The 27,203-nt window shown below is 35.4% G+C and overlaps 2 protein-coding genes across 6 annotated transcripts in view; both read right to left on the bottom strand.

Annotated features, from left to right (window-relative positions):
• LOC128213651 (protein FAM135A-like) overlaps nt 1-13,610 on the bottom strand; it is a 43,705-nt gene extending 30,095 nt beyond the window's left edge. For 2 of the 4 annotated variants that reach the window (XM_052919635.1, XM_052919634.1), the window contains exons 1-4: nt 13,520-13,610; nt 6,594-6,697; nt 5,578-5,657; nt 4,509-4,538 (exon numbers count right to left, since the gene is read on the bottom strand). In XM_052919635.1, coding sequence (XP_052775595.1) covers nt 4,509-4,538; nt 5,578-5,657; nt 6,594-6,670 — 187 coding nt within the window. In that variant the 5' untranslated portion in view covers nt 6,671-6,697; nt 13,520-13,610. The remainder of the gene's footprint in view (nt 1-4,508; nt 4,539-5,577; nt 5,658-6,593; nt 6,698-13,519) is intronic. The other 2 variants (XM_052919639.1, XM_052919638.1) reach the window with 1 other exon arrangement.
• Nucleotides 13,611-14,151: 541 nt separating this feature from the next.
• Nucleotides 14,152-27,203, bottom strand: part of LOC128213652 (serine/threonine-protein phosphatase 6 regulatory ankyrin repeat subunit B-like) — a 102,632-nt gene continuing 89,580 nt past the window's right edge. For both annotated transcript variants that reach the window (XM_052919641.1, XM_052919640.1), the window contains exons 18-29: nt 27,105-27,203; nt 26,603-26,701; nt 26,079-26,183; nt 25,759-25,857; nt 23,487-23,585; nt 19,745-19,843; nt 18,959-19,065; nt 17,241-17,486; nt 16,281-16,434; nt 15,960-16,151; nt 15,485-15,747; nt 14,152-15,053 (exon numbers count right to left, since the gene is read on the bottom strand). In XM_052919641.1, the coding sequence (XP_052775601.1) occupies nt 14,540-15,053; nt 15,485-15,747; nt 15,960-16,151; nt 16,281-16,434; nt 17,241-17,486; nt 18,959-19,065; nt 19,745-19,843; nt 23,487-23,585; nt 25,759-25,857; nt 26,079-26,183; nt 26,603-26,701; nt 27,105-27,203 (2,076 nt within the window). In that variant the 3' untranslated portion in view covers nt 14,152-14,539. The remainder of the gene's footprint in view (nt 15,054-15,484; nt 15,748-15,959; nt 16,152-16,280; nt 16,435-17,240; nt 17,487-18,958; nt 19,066-19,744; nt 19,844-23,486; nt 23,586-25,758; nt 25,858-26,078; nt 26,184-26,602; nt 26,702-27,104) is intronic.

Here is a 27,203-nt window from a genome sequence, read left to right on the forward strand (position 1 = left end):
GCCTCTTCATATAATGTCAAAGATATTTTACAGAAATTTACAAGCAACAAAATGAGATCAATTTTATACTGATACAGGGTTTTTTACGATGTTTGATATTTACAGACAAGCATTGATCTCGTCTTTATAGTTTCCGACCTTTATCCTACTTCAAACAAAAGACTCTATTTTAGGAGAGATTTGTTTTTCAATTTCCTTTTTCAGTGAGTACAGTGGAAACTCACTAAACCGGACAAGGTCCGGACTGGGCAAAATTTCCGGTTTAGTGAGGATTCCGGTTTAGTGGGAATTTGATGTATGGGGTAAGCTTACTCAAAATATTGACTGAGTTAACCTTTAAAGTCTTTTGTCTTCTAGGGACAGTTCAATTCTCCGACGTTTAAGGTTGAGACATGATTAAAGCACTTGCAAAAGTGATAAGCATAATTAAACATTTCTGCGTTTTTATAATCATCTTTTTACCAAGTCTTGAAATAAAACAACTCGCGTAATTTAATGCTTGTTTAGTATGTTTGTGATTTAATTAACGCACCGCTCTAATTTGATTCAATCATAGAAGTCTTTAGATAAAACAACCCTCCAAAATGATCACTAAATATCCGTTTCTAGTTCATCATCATTATCGAGTTAACACAACATCACAGGTGTAATATATAACGACGCACCGACTCTCAAAACAAAGTGACACGCGATTCGCGATTCCTAATACACAAAATTATTTTGATATGTTTGAACAAATAAACGTCCAGTTTTGTGAGGTAAAATTATGTTGACAACTAACAAATTTTCTCGATTTTTTGTCCAATATCAGGAATTCCGGGGTTCCGGTTTTGTAGGGATTTTTTTACATTGAAATAGAAGGGGAAAAACAGGACTCTGAAAAAAGTCCGGTTTCCCGAGGATTCCGGTTTTGTGGAGATCCGGTTTAGTGTGTTTCCACTGTATTAATAACCCTTTTAAAGCGTTCTCAATAACTACCGGCCTTTGGCCAAAAAACCCCAACTCAGGTGAAATTTATTTCTGTGAGTTCAAATTTGTTTCTTAGAGTTTATGATGGTCTGCCAGAGCTCACGAGCTGCATGATGATAATATGGCTTGACCAGGGCTTCTAAAAACCGGCAATTTGCCGGTCTGGACCGATTTTGACTAAGCCAGACCAATTTCAGTTTCAAAAATTGTAAAAAAAATCGGTCCGAAATTTTCTCTCTTTTTTTGATAATTTCGGTCCAAAACGTTTAAGTCAGTAAAAGATGTAGAAATTGTAATTCACAAACATTCATGGGTCATTCACATATTCAAAACTACATCCAATAGGTCATAAAAGTGTCTTGGTTACCATGAGACCGATGCGACCAGCTGCTTTTTCCGCTACGCTGATCACTCTATAGCCTATCTGTTAATAAGCAGACGCTTGCAATCGGTCCAATCACATGTTTTTGGTATAAGCAGAAGACACAATTAAACAAATTATGTGTTAATTATCTGCTTGCAGCTTTCCTGATTAAGAGTTAAAATCGGTCCATATTTTCACATTGCAATATGCTATGTCGTCGTCGATCATTACATGATATCCGTATGTTGATTACAAAACGGTTAAATTTAAATTGTTATATAGAACCATTGCTGGTTAAAAACGGCTTTAAAGATAAATGCATGTCATTGTTAATCCGTGAAAGCATTAAAATACCAAATTAATTAATGTAATAATATATAGGATATCAACAGCGATATGCTTGATTAACTACATAGTCTGACAGCTGAGTCCGCCGCTTATGTCATATTTATTCGCAGTAAAACATCGTTGTTGATATCACACTTTAAGCTTGTTGCCCCGATTATAAATCTAGATATATACTATTATTCAAGATTATCAGTTGAATGTTGACCCACTAAAGAAGCATTCAGCAAAAAAATCATAATACTGTTTCACTTTTTGTCGCCTGACCGCCTCCCGACAGCCACAGTTAATTACGATCGCAGTCTTTCTTGTTAGAAACGCCGCAGAACTCGATGAGAATCTCATTTGAATTAAACTTGTATCAATGACTATCTGAATCGGCTATGCTGGCTCTAGAGCCCTCTTACGAATTGCCAAATCGCAAATGATATTGACAAAAAAAGACGTCGCGAGAATGTATGACATTTCCATAAAATCGGACTATTGAACAGGTCTTTCTTTTTTTGAGGGGGGGGGAGGGGGGATTTTTTTTTGGGGGGGGGGGGGGGTCGTCGTCGCCGGGTCCGGACCGATTGAGGTTCCAAAGTTTTAGAAGCCCTGGGCTTGACCCAGCCGTGATGTGATGATAAGTGAATTTATATGTGATACATGGCATGAGTTAGAAGTGACTGCAATTTCCAGTCCCAACCAGATATTAAAAGAGTTGAACGAGTGAGAAACAAGGAGGCCGGCAATACCCTAACCCTTTTTCAAGCACACCTCTTGGCTCTTCACTGTGCCTCAGGTGTTAAGCACCGTTAAACAGCAGATAACTTTCCAGGGTTAAAACCAATACTGAGTACACCAAATTTCCCAGTACTACCCTCTTATGTCAACCGGCAAGCAAGAAAGCTACTGGTTTCATATTTTATTGTATTACTTTCAAAGTGGAGGATTGAACACAATTTCCTCACATTTAAAATGAATGCTCTACCACTAAGTCGTATGGGAGTGCTTTGATAAGAAGGGCTAGAATAATCATACTTTCTTTTAGGGATGGTATGTTACTAATATAGAAGGTTTTTGCCTGTTCAAACAGTAGTTTTAAAACAAAGCAGCATCATTGTTGGGACAAAAATTCCTATAAACCTTTTTATTATTAGTCATCAAAATTAGACTTTTGGATGAACAGGCTCAAATTCTTATTCTTTAGCTTGGCATCAAATTTTTTAACAAGCTCTGCTATATAAAATTCAGAATTTGAGCAAGCCGGAAAGACATTTTACCAGTGCAGGGCTTGCGGGCTAGTGCTGATTTCGACCACTGTATTACATAAAAAACAAGAAACGCCGCAATGTGACGAAAGGTTTTTACTGATTGACAGAAGAACTTCAGCCTCTGTCTGTTTTTCTATTTTTAGTGACCTTGAACCTAGGGACCCCAAATGCAATCCATTGAAAGGTATCCATAAACTCTTCCTTTATACCAAGTTGTGTCAGGATAATGTCAACCCTAACTTCAGTTATTCAATTTCAACCATTTTTCTATTTTTAGTAACAGTGACCTTGACCGTGACCCTAGGGACCCCAAACGCATAAAAAGTATCCATAAACTCTTCCTATAGACCAAGTTTGGTCAAGATATGTCATCCATAACTAAAATTATTCAGTTTCAACCATTTTTCTATTTTTAGTAACAGTGACCTTGACCCCAGGTACCCCAAACGCAATCCCATGAAAGGTACCCATAAACTCTTTCTATAGACCAAGTTTGGTCAAGATATGTCAACCCTAACTAAAGTTATTCAGTTTCAACCGTTTTTCTATTATTAGTAACAGTGACCTTGACCTTGACCCTATGGACCCAAACACAATCCCATGAAAGGTACCCATAAACTCTTTCTATAGACCAAGTTTGGTCAAGATATGTCAACCCTAACTAAAGTTATTCAGTTTCAACCGTTTTTCTATTTTTAGTAACAGTGACCTTGACCTTGACCCTAGGGAACCCAAACGCAATCCCATGAAAGGTACCCATAATCTCTTTCTATAGACCAAGTTTGGTCAAGATATGGCAACCCTAAAGTTATTCAGTTTCATAGGTGAGTTTGACACCGCCCGCCCACCCGCCCGAACAACGACGTTCGCCGCTAATAACCAGGTTTCACTATGTGAAAACCTGGTTAAAAATGGTTACAGACAATTTAGACATTCTTAAATACTAACTAACTAACCTTAACATTTAAAAAAATGCAGTATATTAAAGACAAGTTTACAAAGCTTAGATAACATGAGTTGATCTTGTCTTTGGCGGACAATGAATAAAATCGGGAACACTTAAAATCAAACATTTACACAATATTTTTCTGTTAAATAGTTTTAGTACATTTTGATGTTAATTCACCAGTTAAACAAAACAGCAGGTCTCAACTTGTGCAATTTCAAGCAAAGCTTTATAAATCATTAAATAGTTTTAGTACATTTTCATACTACCGTAATTTTAACTTTGTTTCCACAATTTGTTAATTTACAAAAGTTCAACAGCATCCAACCCATGGTGATGAACAATAAATAGGTCATGTGACAAGTATCAAATTTAGTACACCTATGGCCTAATATCTCTGGACAAACCAATGATAGTTTTAAACTTCAATGAAAAAGGTCATGCCAGCTTCTTCCTAATGCTATATTTATGTTATCCTGTTTCATTCCATTACCACTGGTTTCTGAAAATTTAACTTAACCTTATTAAGTTGATGTGGTTGCAATCATTCATGCAGATAGTGTGGACAGAGGTGAACTGATTTGTACAGACATTTATGGCCATAGGTGTAGCAATGCAAACTTTATACCTCTTTTTCTTGCAAATCTTTGACCAAATTCTGAAAAATGTTTGAATCCAGGATTTTCAGACTTATGTACTTTCTTTATCAAGATTAACTATTGTACTTTGTCACAACTTTATTTATTCCATAAGAACTTAACTTTTGTAAGTAAGAGAAATGATCTTATATTACAATGTACCTGAATTTCATTTAATTCCCTGCCAATGAACTTAAATGCATCATGAAATATATCAAGTAAAAACAAACCTGATCAGGGCTTTACCATTTACTTTTTGAGTTTTGGGAAATGTCGACTGGAAAACGCCTCAAATGGGTACATTTACATGTGAATGCTTCAAGCTTATTTATTCAAAATAATGAAAGATTGACATTATTATTAAAAAACAAACAACACTTTAAAATCAATACACACAATGATTTCACGATGAAAAAAACATATTGATTTTTTTCACATAATTTTTGGAACAAATACTTGAAAGTTGGGGAAATATTAAAATAAATCAATAGGGAAATAGCCTTATTTTCCTTAATAAATGTGGGTCTTGTATGGCCAAACAGAGTATGTTTTAATTGTGTACTATTCTATACCGTATAATCACAAAACTCTAGGCTAAAGGCTGTTTTAAAACAAGGCTGCAGGAAAAAACAAGGTCTAATTATTGTACGAGGCCTTCTGGTCAATAATTAGTAGATCTATCTATACCAAATATGCTAAGAGTGTCAGGGATGTGATTGACCTTGTAGTTGAAGGGACGAAACCATTTCAGCAATGGGTTAATGGGGGTGCAATAAGTGTGAAGTGTTTTGTCACAAAAGAAAAAATGGCCTTTTTAGAACTCCTTTTTGAGGGCTTTCTTGACTCAAATTTGAAGCAAAATGTTTACAGTGTTTACACTGTTTTTTTCATTACTCAAAAGAAAGAAACAACCAAAAGCAACCAGTTTCCTTTTTTCAATCAGTAATAAAAAATGAAAATAAATTGGTCCTTAGAGCCATTATTCTGCGGAACTCCGCAGACTTATCACATCCCTGAATGTATGCAACAGAGTGAACACTGTTCATGTGTATTTGTTACCTTGTGATTTCTGGAGAGTTATTTCGATTTTCGATGGCACTTTGGGAGGGGTCCTTAAGGCAGTCCGAACCTGGTAAAATCTGAAATTCAAGAGAAAACAAGCATTTATTATTAAATAGTATGATTTTATTTTATTTTCATTAATAGACCTGATCTCTGATAAAAGCTTCCAGAACTTTACACTTACTATTTTGGTAATAAATATTTTATGTTAAATAGTAGGTGTAGAACCGTTTTTTTATAACTTTAATATTATAATAAGATTAGATGATGACAGACCGTCAGTCAGTCAATAAGGCAGACAGACAGACAAATTAACAAGCATACAGACAGTTTATTTCTCTAACATATTTGTAGAATATACATGATGAGGGAAATCAGCAATTTAATTGCATCAACTTTAAATATTAAACTTTAGTAATAATATACTCCTGAAATGAAACACATTAAAATTTTGACCTAAGGCTGCTTTTAAATATATGGACCTATCTCTACCCTCTAGGATAGCTGTACCAGCAAACAATTATAAAGCTACAGGGCTTTTTCAGGTACATTTAAGTTAATGGCAATGTTCAGTTTCTTAAAGCTGCGCTCTCACAGATATACCATTGTTACAAACGGTTTAAGAAAAATGCAATCAACATCAATTTTTGAACTTTTGAATATAAAAATATGCGATCTAATATTTTGTCAGCAGTCTTGTATCACTGGTTTCCATAGATTTTTCGCTAAAATTGGCTCGTTCCAAGACAAAAAAAGTTGTCAAAACATTCAATCTGTGAGAGTGCAGCTTTAAACTTGTCACTTCCAAAAAATTCTACATGTATGTAAAGCCATGTTCTTCATTTGAACAATCCTGAATTCGGATAAACACTAGTGATTGGCAAGAAAAAAATCAACAAGCCATGGTATATAAAATCCAAAATTTGAGTAAGCCTGGGTATGATTTTATGTGTCCATGGCTTATGAGCTTGTTCTAATCTTGTCCACTAATATAATAATATAAAGTTACATACCCTCGCTGAAATAGGTCAACATTGTAGAATTTATTGAGCTCAACTGAGAACTCGAGAGTAGCCTGTAACTCGGACATTCTGGCTCGCTACACTTCACTGTATGTCTGAAAATAAATAATAACATAAAATACGGGGAATCCTTTAACAATTCCTCGTTTTGCTATGCTCTGCCCAACTTCATTTAAATACCTCAACTAAGCACACTGGTGTAATTTTATTTTGTTTAAACACATCATTTTGTATCATTTTGTTCTCCGGTCTGTGACTAAGGTTTCATTTAAGCATTATAAATACTGTTTAAAACAAGAGATGTTTGTCAAACAATATGCCCCCCCTGAGCGTCATGTTGTCAGGATTATATGGACAATTGAATGAAATATGCATGGACCGAAATGGCAGCTGATTTGTCACTGACATTGGATGCCGTTGAGGCAGTTTTAAGATTATGACCATTCAAAGTTTGAGGATAGAGTGTGTTATGACCATGACCTTTGACTCTATGACCTCAAAATCCATAGGAGTCATCAGCTGGTCACCAAAAATCTAAATGTCAAGTTTAAGGGCCATGGGTGCAGGCATTGACAAGTTATCACACAGACAAGCTTTTTTCGTTCAAGGTCACTGTATCCTTGACCTTTGACCCGATGACCCCTAAAATCATAAGGGGTCATCTACAGGTCAGACACAACTCGAAGTCAAGTTTGAGGGCCATGGGTGCTGGCATTGTCGAATTATCACTTGAAACATTTTCGCATTCAAGGTCACTGTGAACTTGACCTTTGACCCAATGACTCCTAAAATCAATAGTGTCATCTCCTGGTCAGGCCCAACTTCCATGTCAAGTTTGACGATCATAGGTTCAGGCATTGTTGAGATATCACTGGGAGAAGTGTTAACTTTTTTGTGTTAAAGGTTACTGTGACCTTGACCCGATGACCCCCAAAGTCAAGAGGGGTCATCTACTGGTCAGGCCCAACCTTCATGTCAAGTTTGATGACAATAGGTCCAGGAATTGTCAAGTTTGCTTTCAAGGTCACTGTGACCTTGACCTTTGACCCCTAAAATCAATCAGGGGTCATCTACTGGTCAGGTCCAACTTCCAAGTCAAGTTTGAGGGCCATGAGTGCAGGCATTGTTGAGTTATCACTTAGACAGCCTTTCATCGTTCAAAGTTACTGTGACCTTGACCTTTGGCCAAATGACCCCTAAAATCAATAGGGGCCATCTAATGGTCAGGCCCAACCTCCAAGTCAAGTTTGATGGCCATGGGTGCAGGCATTGTCGAGTTATCACATGGACAACCTTTTACCATTCAAGGTCACTGTGACCTTGACCTTTGGCCCAATGACCCCTAAAATCAATAAGGGTCATCTACTGGTCAGGCCCAATCTCGAAGTCAAGTTTGAGGGCCATGGGTACAGGCATTGTTGAGTTATCACTCGAACAACCTTTTACCATTCAAGGTCACTGTGACCTTGACCTTTGACCCGATGAGCCAAAAAAAACTATTGGGGTCAGCTACTGGTCAGGCCCAATCTCCAAGTCAAGATTGAGGGCCATGGGTTCAGGCATTGTCAGGGGCAATTAAACAGAAACAGAACCAATGGAAAGGAGATCTGGCCCCATTTTTTCTCAAACTTCTTAAGTCCCTTGGAACAAGATTAATATAGCTCACTGTTTTAGTTCTGTGTCTATAAATTGAATCATATTTATGTTTTAAGTGTTTTAGACTTAAAAAGGAATTATCTTCATGAGAATTTCAATAAACCAATTTTCAAAGTCAAATTTTAGTATGGATTTTGGCTAAATGGAATAAGCTTAACTTAAGCCCTTTAAACTGTCAGACTAAATGCCTGTCAAAAAAGACCAAGTTCAAAGTAAAAAAAGTATATTTCATTCACATAGTGCATAATGGGCCAATTGATCCTGATTTAGTCAAAGTTAACAAAGCTGTTATCTTTATCGTTGTTAACTTTCAAATTGTTACTGCTGTGGAAGTTTAAAGGATTCAGTTGAGATCTGCTGTATTTCTAACAACATTTGATACAACTGTTTCAGCTGTACTCTTTCATGCCATTTTTAATGAGACCATTCCAGGGGATTTGTTCAGAAAGACTGAAAAATCAGGGTTTTTTTTAGCAGGTCTAAGTTGGCGAAATATCAAAAGAATTTTAGACACAAGTACAAAAAAATGTATTCACATATATTTATTGCTATGAAAACCTTTACCATTTTGTACATACGGAATTTTTTTTTATATCATCATATCCATAGATGAAAGACTGTCAGTTGTCATTTGTATACTGTAATAGTCAATTGCAGATCAATATATATGTCATAGAAAAAATATATGATAGAGACAATTTCTTGGCTTACTGTCCTCCAAAGTCAATTAAAAAAATCTGCTTGCTATCAGCAATGATGACTTTTAGACAAAAAGAGAATAAAATAAATATTATAAATATTGTTGAATTCTTCCATTTTCCAAAAAGAATTATTTGTTTGTCTTTGATCATAATTACAAATAAATTAATCATTCTTGTAAAAGTTTATAAACATGTTTCCTTTTAGCATTTATGAAACAAACATAAAACTCATTGTAATTCATGAAGTCATTTTCTCCTGTGTGGAGTTGTTTGTTTACATTCAGTTTCACTCACAGACTGTGGTTTCACTTTGTCATTATATATTGCCTGTTGTATAATTTTCCTAATTTTCGTTTTAATTCCAGTGATTTTCATCCCCTGCTGGGAGACCAGGGGTAGATTCCAAGGGATTACCCCCCCCCCCCATGTATGTGTTACTTGTATATATTTAAAGATGTGAGCACATCATTGAATATTTCATGTTAAGAAGTTAACAATTTTGTCGTTATTCACGTTGTTAACTTTAACAAAGTTCTGAACAATCAGCCCATTAAATGCTTAAAAAGGCACATCATATCATTTTACAGCATCCTGGCAGATTAAACAATACTCTAAGGATGTATTTATGTTCAGAGCACAGCTGATATGGTGATTAATTGAATTATCAACTTTTTCGCTATTTGAGCAACATAATGAATTATCACTCAATACTTAATGCATTACAAAAGTAATATAGAATTCAAGTACCCTTTTTATTTATATATATGCATTACTGCATTATCATCAGTAAATAATAAAAATCCTACATTTTCATATATATTGAGCTGTCTTGAACCGTATTCACGCCCAATAAAACATTCATATGGCCATTACTCAAATAGACTTTGAACAAAAGTAAATCTTAACTGTCCCTGTTTTTAACATAATCTCTAACATTGATCAAATTTGAACATTTTTTAACTTACAAGTGCAATTTAAAACTAAATTTCCTGAATCTGAAATATATGGCTCGTCCAAATAAATCAAGCCCAATACCCATAAAACACTACTCTGCTATAGATGCTTAATATGTACAGTTGGCTATGAAAATCTCATAATCATGAAAAAGTTAATAAGGCAGTTTCATTGGTTCGCAAGAAAACCACTCCAGAAATCTGACTCTCACATATGCACTCGTATTAATGTCCTCCTCGTAGAAAAAAATATTCTTGAGTTATCTCAAATAGAACTTGGTCTGACTGATTACGAAAAAAAATAAACCAGCTTCTTAGACCACTCGCCTGCAGGGACAACTCACAGTACAGGTTTATTGATGAGTATTTCACGATAACATGCTATTTCATTGAAAGATGAGATGTCTCTTCGCCTAGTTCATATTCATATAATAAAGATTTTCCGTAAATGGAGGTATGAAGTGTAATAGAAGAAAGTACTGTGGTTGCCAAAAATGATAGAAAAAATAGACACAAGTGGTCTTTTCAGACGTTTGGTATATAGGCAGACTTGTGGCAACCATACTCCTTGCCATTCACTCAATGGTGAATGCAGCCCAGCGCTTTTTTGAGCTGCTATTGGTACCAAGTTTTACAATATCTGAAGCTATCTAAATTTCCTTGAGATAATTTAAATATCTTTAGGCATGATGGACCGGTACTAGTCAGTTTGTTTATGAGGTCCTCACAGCCTTAAGCAATGTGGAGCTACTTAGAACTACAAAGAGCTGCATAGAACAACCAAGAGAGAATAAGAATAATAAAATTCATTTTTTAAGACAATCTTTAAAATTAAGAAAGAAAGCTTATTCTCAAGTTGTTCCATGTGTTTGTGAATTTATAGAAAAACTGCTCATGACAAACTTCTATGAAAGGTTGTCATATATTACAATGTACATGTAGGTTGTTCATAGAAAAGGGGTCTCCATAAAGGCATTAAAAATCATTTTGTATATATTAAAAAGTTGAATTTAAGTACAATTGAATTAAAAGAATCTGCCGTGATAAGGGTACAAAATTGCAAACATTTTTTTTATAAAGCTTAAGAAATCTTGTGTCTTTATAACTTGAAACTCGTAAGTTTGCGTGTTAAATCTAATAAGAGATCATTATGTTATGTACTTTTGATTGCATATAATAACTTGCGAAATGTCGAACAGTTAACTTTTAAACCAAATAAAATCATAGTGCATACAGAGTTTATTTGAACATTAAATTCACTAATTTATAACCTGTTGTTTCGATTACATCTGGTAATGAACAAACATGAAAATATGTTGCGTTTGTAGCATTTAAAAATGATCGACCAACACAGAAATATACATTCCATAATAATCATAAATTGGTGTAAATTCTACTCTAACATGTATAATATGGAGCTTTATAAATTGAAAAAATGTTTCAGATTTTTTTTATTTATTTTTTTCATTTCCTTGACAAGAACACAATTATTTAGTTGTTATCAGATGATCATACATTTTTTTCTCTCCAATAATTAGTCCTGTAATTTTACCTTATTTGAGGAGTTGTTTTCATTATGAAGATATTATAAAAAAATAAAAATAAAGGGATCAATACTTGAGTCTAAGTTACAACATCTCTAGGCAAATAAATAAAATTATAAACTTGCTATTGTTGCAAGATAAATGCAGCTGTGATCAGGATTTTTAATGTAAAATGTTTAGTTTGAATTGCATTTCCTGTAAATATTAAAATGCTTCTAAGAAAATATTCATGATTTTGTCCTTTGTCCATCGTATGCCTTTTAATTACATAGGCTATGGAAAAGCATTGTTGTAAAAAGTGTCCATTTTTAGTGAATTGAGCCTATTATGTATAAATCATTTAAATGCTTTGATAGACCAATAATTTATTAGACCCTAGATGCAATCAACTGAAACTGTTTATTTACCCTCAATAAAAACCCTTATCTGATTGATTGTATCAGTATCCTAATAAACCATGGTAAAGACACCTAGATTTACTAACTATAGCAAGTGTGTCTAAGCCAATTGTCATGTTCCAGGCCCCAATTTCTCGAAACTTCCTAAAAGTCCTATAACAGGTTTAAGCTAAACCAACTATTTTGTTTTTCAATTATTTGCACTATATTCCCCTTTAAGAGTTTTTTTATACTTAAAATAGTAATTATCATTATGGTTATCACAATAAACCATTTTTCCTTTATCAAAAGTCACTATAAGTATGTATTTTGGCAAATTAAAATAAGCATCTTAAGCCTGTTAAGCTTGAGAAGTTTCGAGAAATTGGGGCCATAGTTCCACTAACCGCTCTGGGACCATCTAATTAGGGAGGAGGTTGTTGGATCAGAGATCAGTCAAATGCTTGGACCTGGCAAGTTGCAAATAATGGATAAGATGCATATTTATTTAATATATTATCAACTTCAATGTAAACTTTTGATACCAAAAATGCCATGTTTGTCCATTAGCAACACAAATGAAATACAGTTAAAGAAAATTGGTATCAGGGTATTATTCGTTGAAGTATATTGTATGAACAAACTTTTTTATTTAACATAAGCCATTGTAAATCATAAAACCATTAATCAAAGAGTTAACCTAATTACTTCTTTTATATTATTCTTCCACAGCATCAAAGATAATAAGACAACTTCTCAAATGTCATACATGGGCAGACATGGATTCTTTTCTTACATATTATCATTTCTTACATTATATTTACAAGTCCATGGTCCTTCCTCAGATATTTGGCAGTTCATGTATCATGATTCAAAGGTGTTATTATTATTATTATTATAATTCTCTCAATATTTCATTTAAAACTCTCTTAATAGTGTTCATTAAGGAATGTTTGATATATAAACACCAGGAAAGAGGTGGTGTCTGAGATTTGTACCATTATTTTCATGAAGCATTTATTATTACAACATGAAGTAATCGGACAAAGTAGTTTGCTAGTTTTATTATATTATAATATATGAGTCAAAATTCCTCAACTTATAAAAGTAAGTAACTTCCGACAAATAAATATTTTCTTTTAAATATGCAGCCCCATATTCATCTTAAAGTTGTAAGTAGTTCTTAGCTGTAGTTCTTAGTGGCTTTTAGTAGTCACAACGGTGTTAGCAATGAAGACATTTCTGGCCGAGATTGTATATGTCTATGTGTATTTGAAAATAACTTATTACTGTTTGTGAATCTCAAATGCAATTGAAGTTTTAAATATGCATTATATTTTTTGTCATGCAATTAACAGTCAAGAGAAGTTGCATTACAGGGAAACACAAAAATGCCCAAATGATAAAAAAAAAACGTTTGGCTGAATGTGGCTAAAATACTGGCTGATTTTGAGAAAAAAACTTTCTCCTTCTTTGAATACATATTATGTTAATCTGGAACACATCTATGCGTAAAGATGGAATAAAGAATCTTTAAAACAGTGATTATTTCAGACTCACTGTCTCTCAGTAACGCTGAAATGACTAAGAGAGTAAGAAGCATGGGAATGCATTTTTATATTTTACTGCTAAAAAAGGTATATAAATATTATTTTACAGGCAAGTTCATACATTCAACACAATTACCTAAACGTGTGTGGTTTGACATGTCCTTCACACAACCATAATCATAAGAGTTTTTACACATTTCATTCGATTTGTTTTGACAGTCTGCTACTTTGTGCGCATGTGTGGAATTTACATCCGTTGCAGCAGACAACAATTATGTGAAAATATCAGGCAATATCCCTGCAGCGTTTACTTCCCTTTGCATTTGTTCGTAGTGCCGGCCGAGAATCGAGAAAACTTCATAGAAGGTAAAATTGTTATACGTATTATACTAAAATGGTTGCCTTTAAATCAGTAAATTCCTGTTAGTATCAAACAACTTTCCAGATGGCCATTGGGTTATTTTACAAGTTATATAGTGCAGACTTTAGCCTCTGTATAAACATATCAGAGTGGCGCGTAAAAAACATATTGTTATGTATTTGCTTGCAAATGAGGATGTACTTTTACAGTGCAGTCACATAAAGAAAACCGGAATAACAAACGGAAAATCACATAATTATACAAATGTAATAAAATCATAATATAGTAGACTTAAGTTAAGATTATGAATACTCCTTCCGTAACAGTTCATTTTTAAGGTTAATAGTGGCCAAGTGTTGAAATAATATCCGGAAACAATATAAAAAACGCAATATCTCCAACTTTATTCACCAATGTCAACAAGAAAAGTAGCAAAGATAAAGTACATTAATCATAAATCGCTATATTATTTCATTTTTCATCTGGAACGTTTTAACCATTGAAATGTTATATTTTATGAACATTTTGCTAAAACATGCATATTTATTCCCATTTTTAACACACGGATCAATTGATACATTCACTAAATTAAATTGTATGGATTCAAATTATATCTTCGTAAACGAAAAACAAAATTGGCATAAAAATCCTATTACACAATGTGTAGAATTGACGGTAATATAAATGCAATAAAATCCTTCATGTATACCCTTTTCTTAGCAAAACTTAGGCACATACTTATAAATGACTCAAACAGGGTGGGCTGAATAAAGCATTTAATTTAAAAGTTTTGCGTTAGGCGATGACACAGAATCCAGTCTCTGGAATCTCTATCGGAATACTGGTGACAAAGCCACCGTCGACGTCATCGGTGGCGGAAGTCGTCACCACAATTTCTCCGATCATGGGCTGCCGCCTCTGCACGCGCACCAAATAGAACGACTGATACTTATATGACCTTGGATTGAAAGTCAACTTCATGAGTCTACCCGAGTCGCCAACAAGTTGAACATTTCCCTTGACTTCAAAATAGAACGCTTGATTTGGCTTTGCTGGAAAATGGCCTGAATGTTTCACTTGAGGATGAAATTGAAATCCTTCTCGTTCCCAGAATTCCTGGCGTCTCCGGAAGCGACCGGGCGTCGTGCACTCGAATATGGTAAGGAAGGCATCCTTCTTGGGACACACGGCGTAAAAGAACAGGACGGATGTCTCTCTTAATAAGGCAGCCCGGATGCGGTCCCGCGCCGCGCGTCTCGCGGAGTCGGTTGTTAACATTGAGTCGTGAGGCAAAAACACCGGAACAAACCTTTAAAAAAACAAAGCGGTGATCGTCATGTTTTTGTAATACATGTATGTACTATGTTTTATAATACAGTCGAACACTGTTGGCTCAAACTCGCTCGGCTCGAATTCTTCGTTTGTTCGAAATGGATATAAAAGACCAATGTCTTTATACTAAAGGTTACCATTCCCGCTTGGCTCGATTTTTTCGAGGCTCGATGTATTTCCGTCGGTCCACGGGAGTTCGAGCCAACGGGGTTCGACTGTTTCAATAAATATATTTTCTTTCAGCTTATTTTACTTTTGCTTTATCTTTAGGTAGTCATTAATTCCCGTATAATATTACTTAAAAATGACGCATCAATGCTAAAATTGCCTGTGAAAACAACAACAGTGCCATGATTCAACACTTAACATTTAAATACAGTTCAAAACTACATTGGCAGGGTGACTCACATGCTGAAGTGGCTGACGTTAAACATTAGACAGCCGTTTGCAATCCGGAGAGGACTTTGCACTGTCAACCATTGGTGGTCCTGTTCGATATCGCCCTCTTTTGGAATACAGAACACTGTGACGTCATCAGGGTTGTCGGTATGCACGTGCAACGGAAGTTGGACGCGCACCTGACCTTGGAGGTTCCGGGTCAAGGTCACGTTAATAAGGTCAGCAGCAAATAGTTTGTAGGGTGACCTCTCCATTTCGGACGTCTTTAGTACCTATGTATAAAAGAAACACGATCCGATTGGATTTGTTTGTTTGCGTAAACCATCCATGAGTAACTTAAAAAAAATGTTATGCTAATGTAAAAAAGCCTTAAACTATCATTTCATTTTCAAAATAGAAGTGCTGTTTATTTGAGCAACTGAAGGTTTATTTTTCATAACAGTAATCACAAATATTAAAACAAGTGCACAGCTTTATTCCCTACTTGAAGATTGAGCGTTGTTGGCCCGCTTAGGGCGTGCTGTGGCACTTCTAACCGAATTCGTCTGTCCGCCTCAGCCATGAGGGTACTACCGGCCTCTCCCACGGTGTGGCTGTAGACTCGTGGGCGCACAATCACCGCGAACTTCCTTGTACAGCCACGTTTCACAGGCATCGATCCAACGAACAATGGGATCTGCCAATGAGGTTATTTCATTATGTAAATGTTGCGCCTAGTCAAGTTTCTTTGATTAGTTTTTGTGCTCATTTTTACTAACTGTATCATACCACGCATAATATATCGTATTTCTTAATAATGTGTTACCCCATTTTCTTCTGAGGTTGTGACCTCCGGAAACTGTGTTCCGTCCGCGCACCGGAAGTAGCCCTCGAATCTGCCCGGATATCCGTCCAGGGGAACCTCAAGGGTGAGACGACAGGGGGAGTCCATGCAGTACACTCTCAGCTCGTAAATGTCGCTGCAAAAAAGACACATATAAGTCAGCATGAGTAACTTAGTTACACACACGTTTGACTGGTTATTTGTGGTTTTGCTTTGTAACCATAAGAACATTGTTAAAAATAAAAGTTGTCGTGATAAATTGAACGGAATTTTAAGAAATTCTGCCATTGGCTATACTCATTAAGACAATACCCGCATTCAAATGGATCAGTTATTAACTTAGGTTTGACTGGTTATTTGTGGTTTTGCTTTGTAACCATAAAAACATTGTTAAAAATAAAAGTTGTCGTGATAAATTGAACGGAATTTTAAGAAATTCTGCCATTGGCTATACTCATTAAGACCATATCCGCATTCAAATGGATCAGTTATTCAGTCTTGCGTTAAAGCTGCACTCTCATAGATTGACCATTTTTCAACTTTTTTTTATTTTTTGTCTTGGAAAGAACAATATTTTGCGTAAATATCTGCAAACCAATGATATAAGATTGCTGACAAAAAATCAGATCGTAGATTTTCATATTTTCGTATAAAAATTAATGTTTTATGGCTTAAACCGTTACTAACGGTTTAATTTTTTTTGCATAAAACATCATTTTTTGAACTTAAATATAAAAAAACTGCTATCTGATTCTTTGTCAGCAGTCTTATATAATTGGTTTCCATGCATTTTTGCAAAAATTGGCTTGTTCCAAGAGCAGATTTAATATACATGCCGTCATAAGTAATTCATTTACAACGCATGGTTTAGCAACCCAAGAGGAGGAACTAAAATGCTTCCTGTTTCTACTTAATAAACTGTGTTCATCCCATGATGCACACCTCAGTACTTCCTCAAGTCCCTGTGCAGGGATCTCCATCTGCCCCGATTCCGCGGGGGTTCGGTGTAGAAAAACAATAGGAAGAATATCCCGTGGAGGACGTATTTCCGTGGTGGTCTCGGTCTCCTTCGCAATGCCTGTGTAGAGGTCAAGGCCGCTATCAGCGGCCAAGGTCACAGTAACGCCGAGTTTGTCAAATTCTATTGGCTTCCCTGGTCGTACCACGCGGCAATCGAAGCTTATCTCACTAAAAAGATAAAACAATATGTATTTTGTCACATTAGCTATGGTCTATGGGGTATTATAATACAACCTACATTTTCAGCGAATGAAATTGCAGATAGACAATCATTAAGTATTCGGCTTAAAAGGTCCGCCTACTGCCGCTCATCCGATACACAATCTCTGCGTCAGATTTTGCGTTGACAATGTGCCGGCCAATAACTTGAATAAGGTCAGTTCGCCCATACATAGTAACTGAGTAGAGCTAAGATAACTCTTACCGAATATAAATAGTTTTCCACAGCAATTTAAGTCCCTTATACATGTTTATATTAGCTTTGATCATACAAGATATTATTTTGTTATAAAATAAAACAGAAATATACTATTTTATTGTGCGTGATTGTACCGCAACATCTGTCACGTTAGAATAAATTATAATTACTTAATGTTGTAATTTATATTGATGTTACTTCTATTATTATTATTATTATTATTATTATTATTATGGGCTTAACATCTCAACCAACCGTTTTAAACCTGAATTTATTTCATTGAAAAAATATTTTTACAATTATTGGTCAACAAATTGTGGCATCCGCCGTAATTTCTGTGTATTTATATCACCTGATAAATTACGTCATATATGTTACGTCGAAAGTCAACATTTAGCTTGGTTTGTACTAATTTATTTAAGCTCGATTGTGACGAAAGCTGATAGCTTATAGAATCACTCCCGAGTCCGTTTCCTGGGTAGAAACCAGTACTGGTGTCCATATTGAGAGGCTATGAGAAAGTACCCCTGGTGGGGATTGAACCCACAACCTCTTGGGTGAGAGGCGGACACCTATACCACTAGACAACTCTCACCCTAGCTTAAAACATTTAGCTTCAAGCTGCACTCTCACATATATACCGTTTTTACAACTTTTTTTATTTTTTGTCTCGGAAAGAGCATTTTTTTGCGTAAATATCTGCAAACCAATGATAAACATCGCTGACAAATGATCAGATCGCAGATTTTCATATATCCGTTCGAAAATTAATGTTTTATGGTTTAAACCGTTACTAACGGTTTAAGAAATAATGCATTAAACATCATTTTTTTAACTTAAATATAAAAAATCTGCGATCTAATGATTTGTCGGCAGTCTTATATAACTAGTTTCCATGCATTTTCGCAAAAATGTCTTATCACAAGACAAAAAATAAAAAAAGTTATCAAAACGTTCAATCCCTGAGAGTGCACTCTCAATCCAACTCTGGTAAAAGACCGAAAGCGATGACATGTAAGTGCCATAGACTGTGTTATGTTACATTTGAAACGGTGAAAAAATGATGAAGTTATCTTTGTTTAAAGTCTTCATTCGAAACAAAACGTTGCCTTCCGACGTAGCATTTATGATGCAATTTATCACGTGGTTTACACACATTGAATGAGTAGATGACTTAATTCCCAGTTGAATTTCTTGAAAAACAATAACAATAAAGCTTTACCCCGACAGGTGTCTGCTTGACTGGTCATCGTTATGGTGCTTGACCAGTCGGGACACGGCTCTCTTCTGGTCAGGGGTCAGCCGATAGGTACTGGCCAAATTGTCATTCTGTCAGAAAAGCAAACACACAAGTATTGAAATAAAGATATCCTTTAATATATTGACAGTAGTTATGGTTTACCGACCTGGTGGCATTTGAGTACAACATGCCCATACCATAATTATAATTTATGTATCAATCTAATAAATGGGCTTTCGGTGATTGTCATTATGATTAAGATAACACTTTACCAACAAATTGATCATAACATAAGAATACTGCTTTTTATTTAAATAGAATAATTGTGGAACTATTTTGACCAAAATATATTTTGTAACCTTACTTTACCTTTGTAATAAAATATTTTCTAAAACAATGATAAAGTTGTCCTTAATATGGAAATATATGAAATATCATAGTTATTAAATTAAATTACTTAATTAAATTACTTAATATTTAAAGTGTTTAAACCTGGCGCTAAATTTGGACAGTCATGTGCCAGGAATTTAAGTTATCACAACCACTCCTTCGTCCGTTTTGCACGATTGATAAAGGGTCATGACTCATGAAATGATTTAGCCAGAGTTATGGGACTTGATAGTCTAATGTTATTTATCATTGTTAATTTTGCTAGCCACCATCGATAAAGACGATGACGACACAAATGACAAAATGATAAAACACTGTCTATTTGCATTCATCGCACACATCCCGCGTTCCCGACGGGTGGGGATGGGGTTTACTCACGAGGTCCCGGATGTTGGGGTCAGCCCCACAGAGAAGAAAAAGCTCCATGGCGCCACCCTGGCCCGTCTCCCCAGCCACGTGCAAGGCCGTTTTACCTTCCTGATTAGAAAATAGTTTTGTTAGCTATTGCAATTTAAGGGTCTTTCACAAAGCAACATAGGGGGCGGGGAAGGCCAAACACAAAAATATTTCAAACAACCCAAACAATCATTTTGTTCTAGACAATCTTTTTCAAGAGTAAAACATACATGTATGTAGTTTGCAACATGTTTTGATGTAATAAGAAGTTGAAAACTTTTTCGAAACGTGATTTTTGTTCACAGTTTGACACAAAAACGCTTGCATTGGTTTTCGGAAAAGTCTGTTAATCATATAAATAGGTTCTTACTTCAAATGCTCCAGACTACCAAATCAACTTGTCGTGTGGTTTATTTTTTATATATATATTTTCAAATAAGAAATCCATTAAAAAAATAGTTATAATTGTGTACAATTAATTTGCTCGTTACAAAAATGCAAATATCTTTCTTTAAATAGAAGCTTTCACCACAAAACCACACAAATATCTAAGGGTCTAAGTGTAGTCTTGAATATTTTGACACATTTTTTTTATTCATTTTGAAGAAAGAATTTTCCGAAAAAAATGCAAATGCTTTTTGAGTCAAAACGTGATAGTCTCTTTAGTCGTAAAATTTTCTTACAACACAAACGCCTACATATGTTGCAAGGGACGTAAGTATTATGCTTGCTAAATATTGAACCCTAAAAGTAAAGTACATACTCATGTATAACAAACACAAGTTTTGGGTGATACACCTCTAACTACTTACTAAATAATGCATTTATGGAAAATATTAATTACTGATAGCAAGATTGTAACCGTGTTAAGTCGAAAAAGGGGCATAATTCTGTCAAAAGGCTTGATAGAGTTACCTCCTCCTGTGTACAGGTTGGGGGCATGATGGTGAACAAGTGTGCAATGTTTCAAAGGCAGATGACAATTGAATTGGAAATTATTTGCGGTGGTACGCAAACTTTAACGTAAATTCTAAGTCGAAAAAGGGGCATAATTCTGTCAAAATGCTTGATACAGTGACCTCATCTTGTGTATGGGTTGGGGGCATGATGGTGAACAAGTGTGCGAAGTTTCAAAGCCAGATGTCAATTGACTTTGAAAATATTTGAGGTGGTATGCAAACTTTAACGTTAATTCTAAGTCGAAAAAGGGGCATAATTCTGTCAAAATGCTCGATACAGTGACCTCCTCCTGTGTACAGGTTGGGGACATAATGGTGAACAAGTGTGCGAAGTTTCAAAGCCAGATGTCAATGGACTTTGAAGATATTTGAGGTGGTACGCAAACGTTGACGTAATTTTTAAGTCGAAAAAGGGACATAATTATTAATTATGTCAAAATGCTTGATAGAGTTACCTCCTCCTGTGTACAGGTTTGGGGCATGATGGTGAACAAGCGTGCAAAGTTTCAAAGCCAGATGTCAATGGACATAACATTTACATTATTAGATTTGCCTTAAATGGTTTTGGTAAAAAAACAAAAACTTTTTGAACTTAAAGGTACCAAAATGTTACCAACGTGACAACGTGAGGTGGAAACTTCACACTAATATGAGGCAGCAAAATAGGGTAAGTTAGATAGATAGATTCTTTTATTCCTCCAAAATTGAAGAGCCATATCTGATTTCTCAGAAATATTTTTCTTAAATACATTTAGCAGAGGTGAAGGTCTTTTCAGCTGTCCTTGTATATTTGTTGAATAACATGTTTTCTTGAAAATTCGAGGTATTTTCCTCAGGTATATGATACTGTGACCTCCTGTATGAAACTTTCCCAGAATTTTGCAACTTCTTGATGATTTTCCTTCTATACGATTTTCTACGAGAAACACGCATTGTATAACGCGCAAAACATGTATGTTGTATAACAAGAAATAAAGGCGGAAAGAGTGAACTGCTTGTGCTTAAAGGGATTTGCAATATAGTCAAATTATCGATATGCATCGCAATGTAATAATAATAATAATAATAATAATAATAATAATAATAATAATAATAATAATAATAATAATAATAATAAAAGTTTTATTTACCGAAGGTTACACATTTAGACATATGAAAACATATATTCTAATTTTCAATATGGTCTTCAAAGTAAAAAAACAAACAAAACAAAACAAAACAATTATTCTTGAAAATAAGTCACCTGTCAATGTTAAAACTAGAAAGATAAGTTTACATTTAAGACTATTAAACTTTCAGTTAATAAATGCATTCATACTTAAACATTCACTGACAAACACTCAAAGGACATGCCTATAAATTAAACATATAAATATGTTAAAGAAAACGTAAATTAACTTCCCATTCACACAATAAATGATGCTTATAATGTAACAAAAATGAGTATCGTATGCTAGGACAATCAAAAGTGATCGTCACATAGCTTGGACACTTTAATATGGTCATTCCTTTGCTATGAATGTAATGCTTTTGTTCAAGTAAAACTCTTTATCATGATATATATTAGGTGAGACTCTTATAATTTTATTAAAAAATCATATTATTACATTTCAAACAATATCAAAGGACTGAAGGGCCATATTTTAGTGTCCATATTTTAGTGTTGCATTATATGACATAATGGGTTGCCTATGTCAATGCGTTTTCTAAAAGACATTTTATGTATAAGACATGGTTACAGAGAGAATACGATACGCTGATGAAATATTGTGATATCGCGATACGATTATGAAATATCGTGATATTGCGATACGCTGATGAAATACCGTGATATCGCTATACGCTAATGGAATATCGTGATATGACCATACGATTTTGTCAACAATACCCCTACCTATCTTCTTAAAATGCCATTCAGAACCTTTTCCTTTGATCTCTCGAAAAACCCTTAAAATTCAACAAAACCACCATTAAGGTGAGTCAAAATTATGAAACAAATGGACGTATGTAAATAGACATTGTTACGTAAATAAAAACCAAAGTTGACAAGATCTACGCCCTACAAGCCTTTGGTCATTGCCAAGGTCTGCACTTAACAGTATTAGCACCTTCGGATTGTATACGACGATCCTTACACTACAGATATACATATACATACATTACAGGGAGGGTTTCTTGGTTTATCAAGTACTAGCGGATCCCGACCCCTAAAATCATCCAAGTTTACTTTTTATTTCAATATAGGAGAAAGAAGATAATAAAAACGCCCAAAATGCACCATTGTTCACAAGTAATTTTTAACACACAGTTGAAAACTTTAGTTTAAACGTTGACATTTTTATCAAAATGTGTTTATAAATTGCATACAACACATCAAAGGATCTGTCGACAATGTTCTAGAAGATAAGGTAGACACGAAATAATTTTTTATATTTATTTTCTTTATCTTTTTTATGATTGTATTTATGAAGTAAATTGAATATATTATCTTATTATCTTGGCATGTTTTTTATGTCTGACCCAATAAAACATGATGACTGGATATTGGATAATTAATTGTGGTGCAAAATCATAAGATTCCCCTAATCTTAAAAGGGGCAAAAAAATTCTGTTGTTAAATGCATTTATATACATAATAATGTTAACGTATGTAAAGGTCATACTGTAAAAATAAGCTTTTGAAGTGGATCTTGGTCATAGGAACACAGGAATCAAATACACTAAAAATATGAACTTAAATTGTGCATAGAAAAAATCAATCTCACCGTATTTTGCGCGTCCATGCTGCATTCGAGGGAAGCCAGTTTAGCTATAACTTCCAGTTGTCCAGACCCAGCTGCAGAATGGACAACGGTGTTCCCGGTCTGGCAAAAACAATGTTGATATATATGTTAAAGGCGCAGTCAGACGTCAACATTGACACTCAATTCCTCACGACTACGCGAGTCGTGGTTTTAGACCCACGCCCATTGACTGCATTATGGCTTGCATCCCCAATGCGGGGTTAAAAGGCATTTGGAAGTTTGAAACGGGAAAATTACCTTCACCAGCGGATGATTTTTAAAGGGGATAGACAATAGATGGTTCTAGAATTTTCATTACGGGCTAGTATGAGGCGCATACTACATAATTAAGATAATATTTTGTCGCTGTATAAGCTGAGTTTACCCGTTTAAAAAACACTCATAATAGTTTCCCAGTTTAAATTGAATAGTACAGATACATATATCGATGCTTTAAAAGAAATGCTTGGATTTACGTGAAAGACAAACCCAGTAAATTTCGAATCGAAAACATACGCAAAAACGGCAAAAGATACATGTACATATGTCGAAAGCGATGTGAAACACCAGTAAGTAAGATTCATTGCATTGTACACAACGATATCATTTTTTTTAAAGTTTTTGACATTTTTCGTCTTTTCTTGCATTGCTATCATTTGGTGTCTCGTCCCTTTAAAAACGGATTATACAAATGTCTACAAAACTGAAATTTAACTATAAATATGACAGTGCTCCAGCCAACCATTGAAAAGGGCAGGGTGCTAGGTCAGAAAGGGCACTTCTGATGCACATCGAATGAGCCTTAATGGGGCACGTTCAAAGGGTCAATGTTTAATTCCTATTGTATATGTGTTGTAACTACTTTCTTTACTAACATTTTGTTATGAATAAATACCTTAGCTATTAGCTAGCTATTAGCTTTACTTTAGTATTTGTTATTTTTATACTTATTTCTGAAAATTGACTCTGTCAAACAAAACGGCACAGCAGGGTGTTGTAAAAAGGCAGCAGGGTGTTGGAAAAGGGCAACAGGGTGCCCCACCCTGCTATGTAGGCCTAACTGGAGCACTGAATATGATGCATTGAGATGCTCCAGAGGATTAGCAATTTACTGTATTAGAGAGATCTCGAGACACATGTTACAATAGAATGGTGTTATAATATGTAATAAAGGGGCTATCAGTCACAGCTTAGCCTAGAAATGGGTGTACATTAATGTAGAAACAATAACTACATTATAGTTTTGGTCTATACATACACCATTTATGAGGTTAATGTGAAACTCTAATTTGACCTTCTGTTGTCGAACTATGTCTCCCACGTTACAAAGGCAGTAAAGAACCTAAAATCAAAATAGATTTCTTGGAAAAAGAAAGTAAATCTTCATTACTTTGATATTCTGTGATGGAAATTTTCACACAATTGTAAAGAGCTTCAATACAAATAGCGTTGTTTAAAAGAACGCATTAACGATTTTAACTAACCTTAGTTTACTTCACGTCTCAAAGTTTAAGACTATCTAAAAAGAAATAACTTAAAAAAAAGACATCATGCATCTGTTCTTGTTGAGAGAAATGCAGTTGTATTGGTCAATCCATAAATTTGGTCAGTAAAAAGCATTGTTCAATCTTCTCACTAGCAGATTCAGGGGGTCGGGCGCATCCGCCCCCCTTCCCTCTAAAATTGTCCTAGTTTACTTTTTATTTAAATATAGGAGAAGAAAAGTAATAAAATATGCCCAAAATGCACCTTTTCGGACTAGAAATTGTTAAATGTTTCTCTTGGGGACCCCCAACTCTCTCCCTCAACACTTTAAACCAAATAAATTTCGCTATGCCCCCTCTAACGTCGAATCGTGGATCCGTCCGCGCAATTACTTTAGAAATCATCATGCAACTGTTGTTGTTGAGAGAAATGCAGTTGTATTGGCCAATCAATAAATTTGGTCAGTAAAAACCATTGTTCAATCTTCTTGTTATGGGACCGACCCGTTCTAGAATGTGTGTTTCTGTGCGGACCGACCGACACCATCCAATCCGGCTCTTTAGACCGACCGACATTTGTTGACCTATGAAATGCTTTCTGCTAACATTTTAAACCAAAAAAAAAATGATTCTGAGGGAGGGGTGCAAGTCAAAAGGTTACGCCCCTAAGTAACGCCCCCTCTTACGTCGAATCCTGTACCCGCCCCTGACTTCTCTAATACATACACGCATATCGCATCATACGGCCCTTGCTGTTAAAGCATACTTACGTTATCCCTTTTCTGAACATCGGCACCAAGTTGGATGAGTTCAGCAATCGTTTCCAGGTGCCCGGAGCGGCAGGCTTGGTGAAGTGGTGTGCTGCCTCGCTGGAAGAAAGTATGTTGTAATTTAACGGGGGAAAGCATATCATTTCGATACTACTCTAAATCAAACAAAATTACAGAGATAATTCCTGTTGCGGAGGTCCGCTTATATCTTGTTTTTATGGTCATATGATGAATTTGACCCAAACAAATCCACAGAACCATGGCATTCGCAGGAAGGCATTCACATCACAAATATACATTCAGCATGCTATAAATGCTACCGAGTCTGTACAGTTGAAGTCGACGGCCCGGTTGCGAGCGGAGAACTCCGGAAGAAGAAGGTAGTGGCCGCCCTCAGCAGCGTAATGGAGCGCCTGACGTCCATCCTGAAAAAAGCACAGGTAACACAGTTTGTTAAATCTTCCTGTTTCCCAAGCTTGCCGGAGAAGGCCGAGTAGTTACGATTGCAAGTTTCGCATCATCTCGATATTTTCCATAACTGACTGTCTTCGCAAACTTTGCCTATTATTCGTTCTATATAGATGCAAGTTATGTCGTTGGTATAAAGTGTTGCGTACAAAAATGTGCTTAAAGCTCTAGATCGGTAGCCCTGGGTGGAAACATTTAACACCAACATGGTGCGTTGGTCAAAATCATTTATAACACGACTGCTTAATCAAACAACAGAAAATGTAAGAGTATGTATCTCCTTTAGAAAACATACAATACAGTAAAAATGGTTCCAAAGAATTCACTCACATACATGCAAAAAACAACAACAACAGCTTTTCATGATGTAGCTTACGTTGTCTTCCTCGGTGATACTGGCGCCATATTTAAGCAACAGACGTATGGCGTCTAGATTCCCTGTGTGTGCGGCGTAGTGTAGTGGTGTACGGCCTCCCTGAAGCATAAAACAACTATGCAGTGTTACGCATAGAGTGGCAACGTACTCTGTATATAGTGCCAAAGAAATGTTGAAATTTAGAAGTGTTATCTTCTTAGAATAGTTGAGGAGAAAATGACATATTTATATTAACGCTTTCACGTCCATCCTGAATATTTGCCCTTTTAATACAATTAACTGCATCAGCCGCTTGTAGAAAATTATCCCTGGACATAATGTCTAAGAAACGAGCTAAATTAGGTTAACATTGTCCCTGTAGGTGCGGTCTGCCCCCGGTGTGGCCAGCTGTGTAACCGTGTTTCAGTGGTTGTAAAACACTACATTTAATATGACTGGTGGAAAAGTCTTTCTCTGGCCAGTGAACACTGTTATCTATGAGAAACATTCGCAGTAGCATTACCTTATCCCTGCAGTTGCGGTCTGCTCCCAATGTGACCAGCGATGTGACCGTGTTAAGAAGGTTGTAAAACACTGCGAGGTGGAACACACTCTCACCGTC

Source organism: Mya arenaria, chromosome 13 (assembly GCF_026914265.1).
Source record: "Mya arenaria isolate MELC-2E11 chromosome 13, ASM2691426v1".
NCBI classification, from domain to species: domain Eukaryota; kingdom Metazoa; phylum Mollusca; class Bivalvia; order Myida; family Myidae; genus Mya; species Mya arenaria.